This window comes from Panicum virgatum, chromosome 2K, assembly GCF_016808335.1.
Source record: "Panicum virgatum strain AP13 chromosome 2K, P.virgatum_v5, whole genome shotgun sequence".
In the NCBI taxonomy this organism is placed as follows: Eukaryota; Viridiplantae; Streptophyta; class Magnoliopsida; order Poales; family Poaceae; genus Panicum; species Panicum virgatum.
The window spans coordinates 4,006,041-4,023,553 of record NC_053137.1 but is presented as its reverse complement, the minus strand read 5'-3'; the positions used below and the strand labels follow the sequence as shown (position 1 = coordinate 4,023,553).

General features: G+C 41.4%; 1 protein-coding gene across 2 annotated transcripts; it reads right to left on the bottom strand.

Moving 5' to 3' along the window:
• Nucleotides 1-380: 380 nt before the first annotated feature.
• Nucleotides 381-17,337, bottom strand: LOC120661832 (187-kDa microtubule-associated protein AIR9-like). Of its 2 annotated transcripts, XM_039940822.1 has the most exons (38): nucleotides 17,196-17,332; nucleotides 16,263-17,022; nucleotides 16,105-16,170; nucleotides 15,826-15,891; nucleotides 15,635-15,706; nucleotides 15,486-15,551; nucleotides 15,333-15,395; nucleotides 15,159-15,224; nucleotides 14,585-14,684; nucleotides 14,105-14,206; nucleotides 13,455-13,678; nucleotides 13,228-13,342; nucleotides 12,764-12,884; nucleotides 12,471-12,646; nucleotides 11,810-11,942; nucleotides 10,963-11,063; nucleotides 10,826-10,873; nucleotides 10,539-10,723; nucleotides 10,295-10,412; nucleotides 9,537-9,664; nucleotides 9,268-9,436; nucleotides 5,398-5,516; nucleotides 5,058-5,226; nucleotides 4,821-4,905; nucleotides 4,675-4,748; nucleotides 4,451-4,570; nucleotides 3,994-4,180; nucleotides 3,786-3,907; nucleotides 3,493-3,700; nucleotides 3,239-3,312; nucleotides 2,981-3,119; nucleotides 2,723-2,904; nucleotides 2,016-2,171; nucleotides 1,721-1,852; nucleotides 1,551-1,609; nucleotides 1,232-1,264; nucleotides 1,017-1,148; nucleotides 381-918 (listed from the first exon to the last, which is right to left on the bottom strand). In XM_039940822.1, exons 2-38 carry the CDS (start codon nucleotides 16,929-16,931, stop codon nucleotides 742-744), a joined length of 4,956 nt encoding a protein of 1,651 aa, XP_039796756.1. In that variant the 5' UTR covers nucleotides 16,932-17,022; nucleotides 17,196-17,332; the 3' UTR covers nucleotides 381-741. The 2 variants fall into 2 exon arrangements, with proteins under 2 accessions (XP_039796756.1, XP_039796750.1); XM_039940816.1 differs by having other exon boundaries at nucleotides 16,263-17,337.
• Between the last annotated feature and the right edge of the window lie 176 nt (nucleotides 17,338-17,513).

Here is a 17,513-nt window from a genome sequence, read left to right as displayed (position 1 = left end):
GGCCTGCAGCGACCACTGGTGGATAGGTTCCGGATCCTCGGCGCTGACGTGGCGCGCCCTGGTTAGAACAGGGGAGCTGCCACGTCGGATTGGATAAGATCCTGCTCTCACATTGCTCGCTGATGCTGTCTTTGTCTGTCTGTGTGCCATGAAATGATGCAAGTATTATAAAAGTAAGACACAAGAAAATGATGTAACACGAATTGTTGTAAGTATAAAAGTAAAATGTCTCATGCCATTAGCGTCCACAGAAAATAAGCCTTGCTTTTCAATGTACAACCTCGCATTGGCCGGCACAAGTTCGCTTTTTTTTTTCCTACGAAGTAGATGAGTTTACATTCGCCGCATAACACGTACGCAAATACAGAGATGGCAGAAAATTTAGCAAAACTACCTCATCAAATGCTTAGAGTCAGAAATGGCAGCTGACAACACACAACCTGTGCATAAATACAGCACCAAGCAACACCACTCTCTCACTCTGACACTCCTATGTACATTTCACAACGAGTCAGAGGAGCAACCAGCTGATGCTGCTCCTGATTCCATAAATCAACCAGCAAAAACCTGTAAGGCAACACGCACAGCCATCCCACACGGCCACACACACAGTCTGCCACGCTTCAAATCCTACTAAATACACGCACTCTAACCGGCAATTGTAATATGGTACAACATCCCTAGTACTAGTTGGTTTCACAGTGTCAGGTGTTTCAGGTAGACATCCCTATTCCTCCTCCCTCATGCCTCGATCTTGAGAAGCGTGTTGAGGGAGGTGCTGTTGAACTTCTGGGCGAGGCCTCTGATCGTGAGGATGATGACGTCCCGCATGTGCCGCGTCTGCACCATCAGGTCGACTTCGCTCTCACCGTCGACAACAATCTTGAAGCGGTGCTGATCATTGCGATACAGCTCGACCTGCAAGATTCAATTGATTTTTACCATCATCTCCACATCTAAAAGTCGAGAAAATATATACCTGTAATAGATTCTTATTAGTCACTTGAAGAACTCACATGGAAAGGTGGAGCATATGCTCCTCGTACTTCAGTAGTGGGGAATGATGTCTTGGATCCAGGTTTTACTACTTTAATCCTCTTTCGGTTGACTTCCAAAACTCTGCGCTCCAAATGTCCCATTACTTGCGCCTGTTGTGTTTGCAAAATGGAAGTGTTAGTTGTTAGGAATAGCTTAAGTCCAGGGTGAGCGTGCAGGTTATGGCATGGCGAACCTTTTTGGGTGTTCGGTCCTTGTCACACAGAACCTGTTCAGGCAGAAACAAAGAATAAATTACATTGAAGATAACTGATAGGTAAAGAATTGTTGTGGAAATAGCACAAACTGGGCGGTATTAGGCTTGAAATTGTTGCTTTTCAAAGAAATGGCCACTCTACTGTGGAGTGGAGTCTATCAGCACTAGGTTTTGGAGGGGAAATAACAGACTAAGAAACGCTCATTCTCAGCAACAGCCAACAGCAGTGCTTATAGCTCACTATGATGGCTCTAAAATACCAGCAAATAACACCATTATAAATTAAATCAAGTGTCACCTCAAATTTGACTGAACCATCGTCCAGCTTCTGTTTCACTTCCTTGTAAATTTCAGGTTCTGCATAAGATGACAGCAGTAGCACTTAGTGCTTAAAACCAGATAAAATTGCAGGAATCAACAATAAATGAACATGAACAGGAAACGGTATGGTAGGTGATTTGACTGTACCAACTGCAATCGGCTCTGTTGAAACTGAAATAGGTTGTCCCTCAACTCCATCCTCTCTCACAGGTGTATAAATTGCAACAAGTCTATACCCAACATCGTCAACATTTGCTTCATACATTCTTCCAATTTCTCCTGCACAAGAAGTTAGTTCAGTTATATTAACTTCAAAGTACATGGATATTGCATACAAGCACCAAAACTTGGGCAAACATTCATGCACATTAAAGTTAAACATTACAATACAGTTAAAGTGTACACACATCCCTAGCATTATATATTTACAGCAAAGTCATACCAGGTATAGAGATGAGATCAGGACTTCCGACCATCGATCTGAGCCATTGTATTTTACTCTTGCCTTCTTTGCCTCCACTATAGGTACCCCGAACAGCATATAAGTTAGTGTGGAAACCTCTTCCTTCAATCTCCAGTTTTTCAATTTTAGGCCTTCCTATTAAAACCAAATATCAAACTGTTTAATGATAATAATACATATTCCACCATTCTTTAATAAAACATAGTGACAAACAATGCAATCACCGTAATTTGACTTTCAAGTAAGAGTTCAACGTTGCATAGACACTAAGCCAAGAGTGTTTTCTTTAGTCTGCAGTATGCTCAGATTCATCAAGAAATATGACAGAAGCATGTATACACTGAACTAACAAAAAAATCGGAGTTCAAAATAAAGCGCTAGAGTAACTAGAACTTCGGTGAAGATGACAGGACCTACAGATATTGGATTGAAAAAATACAATACATACAAACCCTAACAGATAGTCAAGGATGCAGTGGTATCAGCGTAGAACAGATCCTATTTTGAGTCAGTCATACTTCTTTAAAATCCAAATCATACTGGTCTAGAAAAATAACTTTCATGAATTGTAAAACGCTTCACAAAGGTAGAATCTTTTCTCGTTACAGAAATAATTTTTCATGAGTTGTAAAATGCAAGCTATTTTGGTATTAAGAAAAACGAGGTATAGGTGGAAAACAAAAGACCTGCCAAAATAGGAGCAGTCACAGCAGATACCAGCTCACTAGATCTTCCAAATACATCAGTAACAAAGCATTCACACTTCACGCAACGACCAATATCCTCAAAGCGTACTTTGTATGAGCGAGAGCACTGGGTTGCCAATGGTTCAAAAGACTGATTCTCTCCTGATCCACTGGAAACAAACCTGCATCCAGAGATTCACAGTAAGTGCTACATACACATTTAGCAAAGTAAGGGAGGGAGGGAGATTTGCTTCTTACCATTGATATTTCATCTCGTTCTTATAGTTATTCCATATATGTTGTTGGACCTCACTGCTTGGAATTTGCTCAATAACAGTTAGTGTTTCTCTCTCAACCTGATTTCCCTTGAAAACAAGTGTCTCAATTTTGAGTGGTTCTGAAAGGAAATTGATAATACATGTGGTTACACGAAACTGCAAAGATGTGGGACGCCCAGGGCCAGAGAAGTTATGTTGGGGTATACAGCTGTAAGCGTGGTGGTGGTCAGAGACTTGCCTGGCAAAATTACATCAGATGGTTCAGATAGCTTTTCTTCACCAGTTATCCCATCTGAGCGAACAGGAGTATATCTGCCAAATGACAAAATCGCTTATTAAGTCACCCTGTTAGAATGTTCTACTGTTTTATATAGTGTTCATTGTAAACTAATGCATATATGGATAGTTTTACCTTACTACTATGGAATATAGCAATGCATCTGAGTCATATAAAAAGTGTGTAAATACAATACATGGACTAAAGTAATTTACCCAAACAATAGGCGGCAGCTGTAATCTGCATCCATCACTTCATATGTGACTGAATCAGCACCATCTATATGAATTCTGGTTCCATCACTAGATTCCCTGTACCACCTATACAAGCTTGATCCCTCATATCCACCATAATAGATGCCTAGTCCACAATATATGTCTGAATTTTTCTGCTCCAAGTGAACATCCGAAACAGACGGAAAAGCTGCATGGATTATGAAAAGAGTTAGGATCTGGAGGCAGTGCAAAAACATACAAAAATGTCAAGCAGGAACATATCAAGGGGCAACCTGCCATGACTGGGTCATCAGTGATAGCCATCACTGGGTCACCAGTCTTTCCATCATATCGCGTAGGAACCCAATAAAGAACCAGGTAGGAACCAACATCATCCAAGGAAAGCTTGTATTTTCTGTTTACAAAATCCATCAAGGGATTACTTCCTTATATGAATCATCCAACACTTACAAATTTGATACAGCAAGTAAAAGAACGCACAAGGTTTCTCCAACAAGTTCTGAAGATGCAGCGATCAGATCAAATTCCAAGTTATCAGGTTTCTCTTTATTTCGAAACCATGTATACTTTCCAGTGCCTTCCTTGCCACCAAAGTAGGTTTTGATGGGAGAAATTTCATTGTCCTCAAAACACTCAGGTAGAATAAGATTGACACCCTTGGGCTCCCCTGCATGAAAGGGCGTGTTAACATATAATCAATACATAGACTAGAAGGATATTGTTTCACATTGTTTTTATCTTATATTCTTATCATGTATGTACACAGCACAGACCACAGAATTTATATCTCTGTATCACGTAAAATGGTTGCTTATGCCACAATCTTGTGGTAATCCTACCCCCAAGCAAAAAATAATAAGCCTTTTGTGACAAACCGTACAAAGTTAGAAGCCATGTTTTACAACTACAATAAGGCAATTTGTGAAAAAACACGAACCAGGTAAGATGGTATCCGAAATAACACTCCTAGGTGATCCCTGTAATCCGTCTTCTCGTATAGGTGTATATACCAGTTCAATCCGGCAATCGACATCAGCTAGATCAAGATCTAAATATTCTATTTTGAGAAAACAATTAACTGTTAGTTCTGCAAAGAGAAAAGGACAGAAAATATTGGAGTCTTGTGTGATAGCATATGTCCTAACAAGACAATGAACTGACCATCAGCAGTCAACTTTTCCTTGCGACCATCACCATGTAGTCTGAACCATTCTTGGATGCAACTTCCCCTCAAACTAGAATAAGAAGAAAGAATTTAGCAAGTATATAATATTGATGATAACCTGGAAAACCAGTGTATATCTCACCCTCCAGTATACTCAGCATGGAAGGTCAAACGACCACCTTCAACCATAGAGCCAGCTAGTTCAAGGGATTGGCATGTTGGTGGCCCTGTAAATAAGTACATACATTACACAAAGATGTGAAGAGTTTGTTCACTCGGTGTAAATTTTAGTCACCCATGCGAGTGCGCGTGTGCACAAGCAACACAGTAAAGAAAAATGTATATTTTCCAAATATGCAGTAGTTGTCAACTTATCTACCTGGTATAATAGGACCAATCATTTTTGTCGACACCAAAGAACCATGAACTCCATCATTTCTAACAGGCTTGCATAACACAAATATGTAGAAGCCAATGTCATCACATTTCAAGGTATACAATGAACTTGTTGCACCTTCAATTTCTTTCTCAGTTCCATCAGAACTTGCCTACAACAACAACAACAAAGCTTTCAGTCCAAAGTACCCTAAGAGTTGAAACCTAGGAAGAATTTATATGGAGGATTTAATTGGTCAAGGTATAATCTGGTTATTAGTAATACATACATTACCACGTAAAAAGGAAAAGCAGTACTTAACTACTTAATAAGAGCAGCCTACCAGTATCCAGCGGAACATTGTGTCCCCTTCTTCTCCTCCCCAATATCTTTTGCTTGCAGCCATAGTTTTTCCTTCAATGGCCTCACCAGTTACTTCAAGAGAAAGTAATGTTGGCATTCCTGTCAGCAGCGCAAAGAAATTGAAACAAAGTTGTTATGTATGAAGAATTTTTGTTCAGTCGTAGGTGTCAAGACCGTAACGCAACAGCAACCAAGGAAAGACATATGGATTCATATGTACAAATAGAACAACTGAAGTTTTTTTCTTGAACACAAAAAAGAGCAGAAGTAAGCAGGAAACTACAAAGTAATTTAACAATGTACAATCATTCTTCTATTTCTTTTATTTTTCTATCTTTGAGTTCTAACTCCGCCTATGCTGACTGGAAGACTCTCTCTCCTGAGTCGTCTCAGCATAGTCGGTCCCAAGCCCGGGTAAAGGAGGAGGGTTGCGTTAGGTTTTGGCAAACCAGCATAAAAAATAGCCACTCTAATGGATTTGAAATCCACAAGAAACTCGTTGGGGCGTAACCCTCTTAGCGACGCGCTACATCGGAACCCGGGTGTGGTGATAAATGGGCAAGGGCCGGGTCGCCATCCCCCCAAGGGCGCGTCGTATCGTGACCTGGGTACGATGATAAGTGAGCAAGGGTCGGGTCGTCACCTGAATAACGCGCTACATCTACGCCCGGGTGTAGTGAAAAATGAGCAAGGATCTTCGCACTTCCCTCGACGGGTGCGAAGGGTAAGGAAGCTAACCGAGCCAACTAGGATTCGTATAGGTAGCTGGAACGTAGGGTCCCTAACGGGTAAGTTGCGAGAGCTAGTTGATGCAGCAATTAGGAGGCGTGTAAATATTCTATGCGTTCAGGAGACTAAATAGAAGGGCCAGAAGGCGAAGGAGGTTGAGGATACTGGCTTCAAACTTTGATACACGGGAGCAACTCCGGGTAGGAATGGTGTAGGCATCTTGATTGATAGGAGCCTTAAGGATGGAGTCGTAGAGGTTAGAAGGCAAGGCGACCAGATTATCCTAATCCGGTTGGTAGTTGGAGATTCGGTTTTGAATGTAATCAGTGCCTATGCCCCTCAAGTAGGCCTTAGTGAGAGCACCAAGATGCAATTCTGAGAAGATCTAGATAGCATGGTTAGTACCGTGCCTACCAGCGAGAAACTCTTCATAGGAGGAGATCTCAACGGCCATGTGGGTGCGACTAATGTAGGGTTCGAGCGAGTGCACGGGGGTTTTGGGTATGGTAGCAGGAGTCAAGAGGGGAAGGATGTGTTGAACTTCGCGTTAGCCTACGACTTGTTGATAGCGAATACCGTGTTTAAGAAGAGGGAATCCCATCTTGTGACGTTTCGTAGTGGACAACACTCGAGCCAGATTGACTTTATCCTTGCTAGGAGGGAGGATAGACGTGATTGCTTAGATTGTAAGGTGATACCTGGGGAGTGTGTTGTCCCTCAACACAAGCTTGTGGTGGCGAACTTTCGTCTTCGGGTACGTGTCCACCGGAACAAACGTGCCACGATTGCGAGAACAAAGTGGTGGAAGCTTAGAGGGGAAGCGGCACAAGCGTTTAAGTAAAGGATGCTAGATGAGGGGCCTTGGGAAGAAGGAGAAGACGCAGATGACATGTGGCTAAAGATGGCAACATGTGTTCGGAAGGTGGCCTCAGAGGTGTTTGGCGTGAGTAGTGGAGGCAAACAGGAGGGGAAAGACACCTGGTGGTGGAACGACGAGGTGCAAAGGGCTATTAAGGAGAAGGAGTGTTTCAAGCGCCTCCACCTTGGCAAGAGTGCAGCCAACATCGAGAGCTATAAATTAGCGAAGAGCGTTGCAAAGCGAGCTGTGAGTGTAGCAAAGGGTAAGACGTATGATGACCTGTATCAGCGGCTAGGCACGAAAGAAGGGGAGAAGGACATTTATAGGATGGCTAGGATCCGCGAGCGGAAGACAAGGGACATCAACCAAATCAAATACATTAAGAATGGGACAGATCGACTGCTAGTGAAGGATGATGAGATCATGGATAGATGGAGAGAGTACTTCGACAAGTTGTTTAATGGGGAGAGTGAGGGCCCTACCCTTGAGTTAGATGACTCTTTTGACGATACCAACAGACGTTTTGTGAGGAGAATTTAGGAGGTAGAGATCGGGGAGGCTTTAAAGATGATGAAGGGAGGTAAAGCGATGGGCCCTGATGGTATCCCCATTGAGGTGTGGAGATGCCTAGGAGATAGAGCAATAGTATGGTTAACTAAGTTTTTTAATCTCATTTTTCGGTCAAACAAGATGCCGGAAGAATGGAGGAGAAATATATTAGTACCTATCTTCAAAAACAAGGGCGATGTTCAAAGTTGTACTAACTACCGTGGGATTAAGCTGATGAGCCATACGATGAAGCTTTGGGAGAGGGTTATCGAGCATCACCTAAGAAGAGTGACAAGTGTGACCCAAAACCAATTTGGGTTCATGACTGGAAGGTCAATCATGGAGGCGATTTTCTTAATACGACAATTGATGGAGAGATATAGGGAGCAGAAAAAGGACTTGCACATGGTCTTCATTGACCTTGAGAAGACATATGACAAAGTACCGAGAAATATCATGTGGTGGGCCTTGGAGAAGCACAAAGTCCTAACTAAGTACATTACCCTCATTAAGGATATGTACAAGGATGCGACGACATTTGTCCGGACATGTGATGGCAACACCACTGACTTTCCTATTAACATAGGCCTACACCAGGGGTCAGCATTGAGCCCTTATTTATTTGCTTTAGTGATGGATGAGGTCACAAGGGATATACAAGGTGAGATCCCTTGGTGTATGCTCTTTGCTGATGATGTGGTGCTAGTTGACGAGAGTAGGGCAGGGGTTAATAGGAAGTTAGAGTTGTGGAGACGCACGTTAGAGTCGAAAGGGTTCAGACTTAGTAGGACAAAGACCGAGTACATGATGTGCGATTTCAGCGCAACTAGGCATGAGGGGGGAGACGTTAGTCTAGATGGGCAAGTGGTGGTCCAGAAGGATACTTTTCGGTATTTAGGTTCGGTGCTACAAAAGGATGGCGACATTGATGAAGATGTTAGGCATAGAATTTCAGCTGGCTGGTTGAAATGGCGGCAAGCTTCTGGCATTCTTTGTGACAACAGGGTGCCACAAAAGCTAAAAGGCAAATTCTATAGGACAGCAATTCGTCCGGCGATGTTATACAGTGCTGAATGTTGGCCTACAAAAAGACGACATGTCCAGCAACTGAGTGTAGCAGAGATGCGGATGTTGCGGTAGTTTTGCGGGCACACAAGGAGGGATAGAGTCCGGAACGAAGTTATTCGGGATAGGGTCGGGGTGGCACCAATTGAGAAGAAACTTACCCAGCATCGACTGAGATGGTTTGGACATGTTCAACGAAGGCCTCCTGAGGCGCCGGTGCGTAATGGGGTTCTTGAGCGGGTCGATAATGTAAAGAGGGGTAGAGGTAGACCTAAAATGACGTGGGATGAGCCGGTTAAGAGATACCTTAAGGATTGAAATATCTCTAAAGAGATAGCTTTGCATAGGAGCGCTTGGAGACTAGCTATCAATGTGCCTGAACCTTGAACTTATTTCTTTCGGGTTTCATCTCTAGCCTACCCCAACTTGCTTGGGAAAAAAAGGTATGTTGTTGTTGTTGTTGTTGTTGTTGTTGTTCTTTGAGTTCTATTTCATAGAGAATCCAAGTTCATTCAGTAGTTAGTTTCTAAATATGCATCTCCTGTCATCCAGGTCAAGGAAGCAAATAAAGAGATCTCTTTCATGACATAGAATGATGTCTTCCATTTCAAAGAAATTGTTCAAGACAGATATAGAAAACAGAAGCACCTGGAGTAACTCTGTCCTTTCCTATGAATGCTCTTGCCTCACCAACTATACCATCATCCCTGATAGGTGTGCATTTGAAAGAAACAAACTTTCCAATAGCTTCCTTTGAAACATGGTACTGTAGTGAACCAGAAGCCTCCGAAGCTGGACTGCCTTCATCATCTTCAGTCTGTCAAATTTTATATCAGTGAAGCAAGGTGGCTAAAGAACAAGCACTGCTGCTCAGCACTGAATAGAAACCAAGAAAATACAGTACATACATAACATACCTCATGAAGATGCCAACAATATAAACTCTTTCCTTCATGTCCCCCAATATACCCATAAGATCCCGTTAATATCTGACCCTCGCAGAATTCGCCAGTCACTGTTAAGAAGTTCAGACTCGGTGGCAGTGCTGCAACAAGGAAAGGGAACGATGCTGTTTAAAGATAGAAATGGCAGCACGATTTGCAAAACCACAAGTTTGTGCTTCCCCAAATGATGGTTTGACAGCTAAAAACAAAAGGATTACAAGTCACTTCTACAGAAAAAGGATTGCAGATTATTTGACCTATCTTCAGAGTTTCACTTATCCTATATATTGCAAAACATTGAATGTTAAGTCTTGATTTAATTTCAGTTCAAATGGTGCTGCAGCAACAGCAATATCCAAGGAAAAATTACTGGTACCTAAATTTATGGAAATACTCCAGTAGAAGAATAAGCAGTTAAGCACTATCATTTCTCCCCTACTAGGTCATTCAGATAAAATAATCCCAATAGTTGCCATTGAGTGTGGACAGATAGTGGACCAGTCAGAACTATGAATGGCCATGATTTATGAACATAGAACACATAATTGCCAGAATGAACACTCAAACAAAGCATTTTAGCACAGACAAGCCAGTGAGTGTGGGAAGATATGGACCAATGGGAAGAAGTACGAATGGCCACGACATGTGAACATAATAAACATAATTGCCAGAATGGACACAGAATAGAAGCCTTTTAGCAAAAAAGATAAGGTTGACTGATATGCACTTACTTTCCACAACGCCATCTGATATAGCATAGGCTGGTTCACCGATTTCACCATCAGGTGCCACAGGTGTAAATTTTGCAACGATATAATATCCAACAGCACCGAGAGGAATGCGGAATGTCTAATGTAGAATCGAAAGAAGGTTGCAATTCAGTTCTATCACATTAAACATAATAAAACAAACAAAAATGGCTAGAGTTTTGAGCAGTGCATCAATGATAGTAGTAGAGAACAAAGCTGATCTTACCTTAGAAACTTTTGATGTACTAAGGGCTTCAAGCTCATGTTCATTCTTAAATTCAGAGGAAGATGCCTTGTACCATTGAACCCTGCTGGACCCTTCAGTTCCACCTGTAACAGTAGCACTAGCAGATACCTTGCTTCCTTCCCTTGCTTCCCCAACAATCTTTAAATTGAATACTTTTGGAGGGGCTGACCAAATGACGAGCATAAAGCAATTGCACATATATTCAGTCTTATCCCAAAAGGAAAAAATGTCAGAACTGGCACAAATGTCAAGCACTACATTAGTACCTTTCTTAACTGCATCCGTTAGCGTGCAAGCAGATTCACCTTCCTGGCCTGGAGAAGTAATCAGTATATGTTAGTGCAAAATAATTTTGTGCGAAGCAGTAGACAAGTTACTGCTAATGCCTGCCAGTTCAACAGACCTTCAAGGTTGACAGGGGTATATACAAATTTGATGTGCCTGCCCACGTCATCCTTAGTAAGTGTATACTCCATGCTGTCTGACAGCACAAGAAGAAATTCACTGAATACAAACAAATAATTGCCCATTAGCACAAAATATGTATCCACATTCATTCAACTTAGCTATATGGATTTTGCACTTGTGTTCATCCAGTTCTCTGGCAGTTCAGATTACAAGACATGTTATTTACATGGTGTCCAGTCCACTTGTACACATGATTTTTTTTGTTTCCCCTTTTTTGTTTACAAATCAGTACTCAGCAGACCCAAAGTTGACTTTAGTTGTCAGAAGCTGCTCCTTAAAAGCGTATAGATAAAAAGGTTCAGTCCACAGATACTGCTTGCTGTGTCTACCAATCTATTTGGACAACTCCAACAATAGTTGCTGCACAAAATGGTTCCTTTCAATCATTTCTAGTGAAATCATACGAATGGTTCCTTTCAATCATGAAGATCAGAAGATGAATTGGTTTTGGCAGCACAAAAGTCTCCAAAGGACATCTCTATCTAAGTATTAAGCTGCACTGTTTGTTCAAGTGTTCTTAGTTGTTAACTTGTAATTGTTCAACCATTACAGATTTTTCAAGTATAATGTAAATATAGGAAATACTTCATTGTGTAAGCAGGATCAATGCTTCAAGAAGCATGGAAATGTGTGCTATCAACAGCCCACAACAGATTATCCTTGTATATCATAAAATGCCAGTGATTTTAAGAACTCTGATGCTTGCTGGAGACGAAAATTCTAGCCAACACATAAGTTTTTCCTCTATTCAATACTTTAAGATGACAAGTAGTGGCACATACCCATTTTCCTTCTCTCTATACCACTGGAGTTTGCTTAGTCCCTCTCGGCCACCAAAGTATTTTCCCTTTCCTATTATAATGTTATCTTCAACAATATCTCCCAGAACATGTACATTGCTGACGGATGGTGTTGCTGAAACAATGTCATAGGCAAACAGCTATAAACATAAGAAAGGATATAAACGGTTGGTAACAGTTCCCTACAGGCATAAACAGCTTTCCTGAACTTGCAAACTGAGACTGACATGAGTACCCATATAAAAAATTATATTAAATATCGAAACAAGCAAACAGTTCTATAAAGAATTGAAGATTTGATAACTATAACCAGATGCCACTTTTCAACTGCCAATGCTCAATGCTGCAAATGTACATATATTATTGAAAACATACTTTCTCGAGACTTTTCTAGGAAAAAGGAGGAACTTCTTCCATCAGAAGGATTTCGAGAAAATATATCACGTGAAACAATTTAAGCAACCCATTTCTTTTGGCTTAATTAAAATGCATCGCTACCCTTTTACAAATGGAGGAGAAGCTTTTGACCCAACCAAATATGTAGCATACATGTTAGTTTAATAGAGGGGAAATTCTAGAAAACTAAAAGACTACAAGAGTATTATCACAAACATAGGATAATCGCAGGGACAAAATACTATACCAGCCTTTACAAAATCGGTCATTGTACATTGCGGCTCCCCCTTGACGCCTTCATCTGTAACAGGGGTGTACATAAATACCAAACTTGAATTGATATCATTGACTGTCAGCTGATATTCCATCCCCTCCGCTCCGTCAATTACTACAGCATTGCCGTTCCACCTTCGCCTTAACCAACTAGACTCGAAAGAGGATTAACAAATCAGTTTTCTTAGACATGAAATTTTTAGAATTGAGCACATTTAGATTGTTCATTTATCCAAGATAGATACAGAATAAATAGGGTAAACAAACCTTGCAACACCTTTTCCCGGTGTCCCACCACACCAGGCAATTTCAGGAACTCCAGTTAGTATGTTTCCTTCCACTAGTTCACCGCTGACTGTCAAATTGATGACCTTTGGACATCCAGTACCTGAGATTAAGGAACATATAGGATATAGCAGCACTTTACAGTTTTGATTCAAAGTGATTAGGTGCATCGATTATACTAAGTGACCCGCTAGCAGCAGCCAGCAGGACAGCAAAACAATTACCACCCATAAGATTGCTAAATCACCTCCCTAACAAGAACCCAAAATATTGTAGGACAGCAAATGAACTTTCTGAGTACTTCTACTGAAAGGGTTTCATAATTTTACAATAGGAGACTTATACTACTATATACAATTCTATATGCAAACTTGGCCTCTATCAAACAACTAGCCTGACAAATCTGGCTTAACAAATACTGCTTATAAAATGAGCCTTTAATGTACCTGGAGATACAGGTAAAGATACAGCAAAAATGGCCGGAAATTCAGCACCATTCAGTATCGGGGTGCATTCAACTTTCAAACATCTTCCAACATCCTCGTGCTTCGGCCAGTACACCTTATGTTTACATATAGCAAGGGTTTAGAGCTGGCAAAAAGGTTGCATAACAGCAAAATGGAGTCTAAAGCATGTTTTTGTCTGATGCAGATCACTTAAAGGAGTATCATACCTCGCTCAATGCTTCAGGAATAGGCACAAAATCAGTTGGTGTTTTGCCGCCCAGAAACCATTGGTATTTGAGGGCTAACTCACCCTCACTACCAAGATTTGTGAAGCTAAAATGGCAATGGCATGGATCCTCTTCAAATGGATGGTCAACATAAGCTTTATTCACCATGTAATCTTGAGGCAACTTATTCTTCCATTGCTCGACTAGGAAAGAAAATGTTGAATCTGTCCAGGCAACATAATTTGCACTCAGAACTCTCAATGACACATAGAAACTAGGTAGACATATATTTACAACCTTGGTCCATTCAATGACTTCAAGATTTGTCATGCAACAATCTGTTTTGATTCATGATGGAAAAAAGTAAAGGAATACAACAGCCAGTAACTTTTCAAGAAGAAAAACTAGGAAACATGCCTGCTAATCTCTATATGGACATGAGGTTCTTATCTCACAACACAATTGTCTGTATGCATAGAGGGGAAAAAAACTGGTTAACTACTGCCTTCCCCAAACCATTTGTGTTAGAATGAAGACGGTTCTAACCAAAAACACAGTTTTGAAGTAATGAAATAGCGGGATCAACCTTGAGCTCTTGATGATACAAAGAAAATGTCAGCAAAGAGTATTTCTTCTCCAGTAAATCATACCAGCAGCAAGTTCAGGGGAGCAAAATTCCCAGCCATCACGAATGCAGATAGCTGTATGAGCAGGATATTGCTTCGATAGCTCTGCCTCATTGGGATTCAGATCTGCATCAGATGTCCACTTCAGAAATATGAAATGTATAGAAGTAATTAGATATGACATTCGAGATGCACACAGACAACTTAGGGCGTGAATAGCAATTTTGTCGATAGCTGGTGCTTTATAGTAGACATTACTGATGCCATGCTCATGGATATGCAGATGGACCATTGAAATTGCCTTGCTTTTCCAAAAAATCACAACAATAATGTGCAACCTTTCTTATGCAAACAAAAAGCTGGATTATCTGGATATATCCCCACTAGTACCAATCTGAATGGATTATGTGCATAATGACCCAAAGCTGTTAGGGCATTAAGATGAATATTTCTCACTACGAAATCAGACGATCAAGCAAACAGTGACAAGATGTATGGAAATACCTCGGTCATTGAACTTTTTCAAAGTAGGACCTATAAGCAGAATAGAAGCTGCTTCCAAGTGTGGCATCTCAAGCAGTGGATTCTCCTCAACGCGTAAATGCTGCAGTCAGTTCAACATCCGAGATTCCAAGGTGAGCATGTTGTACCAGACTAGCATCTAGGCATATCAATATTAGTGATTCAACCACATAATTTTTATACAGGAAATTATGATTCAAAGTGTTTGAACCCCATAAAGACTGGTAGCTTGTGTTCATAGATAATTTGAGTTGTCCCATTCATGCATATAAGTTGTCCATAACATCATAGTTCAAGAACAAAAGAGTCACTGTCCAGTTTAATCAGTGGACTACCTAATATTTACGTTCAAAATTCCATGCATTGTTAGCAACAATAGTAAGCTTTAGTCTTCATGTGTCACCTTACTACATAACATGTGGATAAATAGCCTGTGGTTAAAGGCCAGAATCAACGAGATTTCTATATTTGTGGAAATACTGGTTCAATAATAACAACCTAAGGATATAAATGGTTCATGGGTCATGACTACAGAGACTCAAATAGGAAAACAGACCTCCAGAGAAGGCAGATGTGGAAATCCCTTCAAAGTTGATATTTTGTTTCTGCTAGCCGCTAACACCTATATGAAGAGAAACAGCAGTTAATGCCATCACGGAAGATTCTGATATGTTAAGGCAAAAAGAAGCGAGCGAGCAAGAGAGAGTTGAAAAACAATTAGCATACTCACTTGAAGTCGAGGCTGATGAGCCATACAGAGTGACTTTAGCCTGTTTTGAGCAACAGAAAGGAACTGATGCAGCAAGAGAGATAAGCAGAAGATGTTAAATGTCAAAGTAAGAGAAGATTAACTGCTAGGATCAAGTCAGCAATAGTGGCATACCTCCAAGTTAGGAAGTTCAGGAAGGCTAGCAAGTGAAGTTATTTGATTTCCAGCAAGATAGAGTTGCTACATGGTATAGTATACAAAAAAAAGTTAAGTGCGTGTAACCCATCTATAATCTCAATCGATATGACGGGGATAGCACAAACCTGAAGGACAATGCAATTCCTGAGAGGCTCGAAACCTGGGAGCTTAAAATCATTAAAGCTCAAATCAAGAACCTGCAAGTGTTACAACAGACATAAGCTAGTATCCCAGAATCAGACAAGCGATTAGCCTATGTATGGAATGACACATGGTGGGAAAACCGAAAAACAATAAAATTAAGCTCAAGGAATACCTTTACCCCCTTGAGAATCTCAATGCCCTCCAAACTTGATAAAAGGTTGTCCCTCAGATACACAAACTAGAAACAAAAAAAAAAGTTTGGTCAGCAGAAGTTCCTGCTATTTTATGGATATAACTAATGCAGGTTGTCTTCTTAATGCATACTTCATAGAATGCTACTTACAACCTTGCATAAAATTAGCACATTATACTGTTCATTTTTTAAACCAAAAAACAGAAAGCAGAGAGAACTAGGAAATAGAAGAGAAGATAGGAAGCTGGATAAGCTTACCTCAAGAGCAGATGATAATCTCAACTGCTTCAGACTACGAACTCTATGACCTCTTGAATCCAGTCTCTACAGTAAGGGAAAAGGTGTTGAACAGACTAAACCACCAAATCATGCTGTTATCTGGACTGTTTAAAAAGATGCAGAAGAACAGCACTAACCACTTCATCACTAGCCTTCAAATCCACCTGTGGCAGCATCATGAACCTTGAATCACGGCTATCTGCAGTTGAGCTTTTCCTCCGACTAGGCATAGACGATGATGTCAGAGAACCCGATTTCTTCATGGCAGTGCTTGTAACGGAACGTGGTGATTGCAGAGAAGCATTGGATGCCACTCTCCTCGTGCTGACACTGCTGGCATTGGAGCTCTCTGTCTTTGACTGGACCTTCTTCAGTGTTGAAGTTGGGGATGCCTTAACAGCATGTTTCTTCACCGAATCTGTTGCTGCCTTCTCAGTCAATGATGATTTCTTTTCCACTGCCGGCTTTGAGCTGACAGTGGTGGCGGACACCGGCTTACTCTTTTTTGCCCCATCCAACAGCGTCGGACTAGCCTTCTTAGCAACAACTGAGCTCCCATTGTCCTGTTGCTTCCCAACCGTTCCTGTGCTGCTTCTTCTCTGCACCGAACTGGTACTCACCGATGAAGTAGACTTCATCATGGAAGACCGGGAAGCGGGCACCTCCGCTGAGGCCGCACCATCAGCCCGCTTTTTGATTGACGAGGCGGTCCCCAACGCAAACCTACCAGTGGGTGCCACTGGCCGTGGCTTCACTGGTTTAGCAGCCGCCGCCTTTGAGTTTGAGGCGTCTGATGGAGTTTCCATTCCCCTCCAACAACAACGGAAACCTCAACAGATCCACCCAAATGCGTCCTAGTCAAGCCCGGAATCTCTCAATGGTAGAAGCATATGTGACCTGATTGCCGAAAAAAAAAGGAACACCTGAGTTAGTGACATAAAGATGATTTTTTTTGAAGGGTGATGAAGATGAATTATTGCCCGTCCACCCAACAATTATGCAACAACCACAAACTTCCAGCAATCAAACAGTTGTCTGTTACATGAAACTGCCAACGGACTTGTCAACACCTCAACGCCTCGATGAAGTTATTGCCGGTTGGACGGAACGATGGTGCAAGCACGATGTCAGTGCCCATGGCCCCGTACAAAAATATACTCGGAACATTAAAGCTTACCAGAAATAAGCACAAAATCAGTGAGAGAGAGAGAGGGAGGGAGGGAGGGAGAGAGAGAGAGAGAGAGAGAGAGAGAGAGAGAAACAACAGTGCAGTGACCGCAAGCTTTGGTCGGAATTCAAAATCGAAATCAAACGAAACTTCGGCGCGGCGACTGAAATCCCAAACCAAACGAACTCGAGAGGCGTCAAATACAAGCTCAAATCACTCC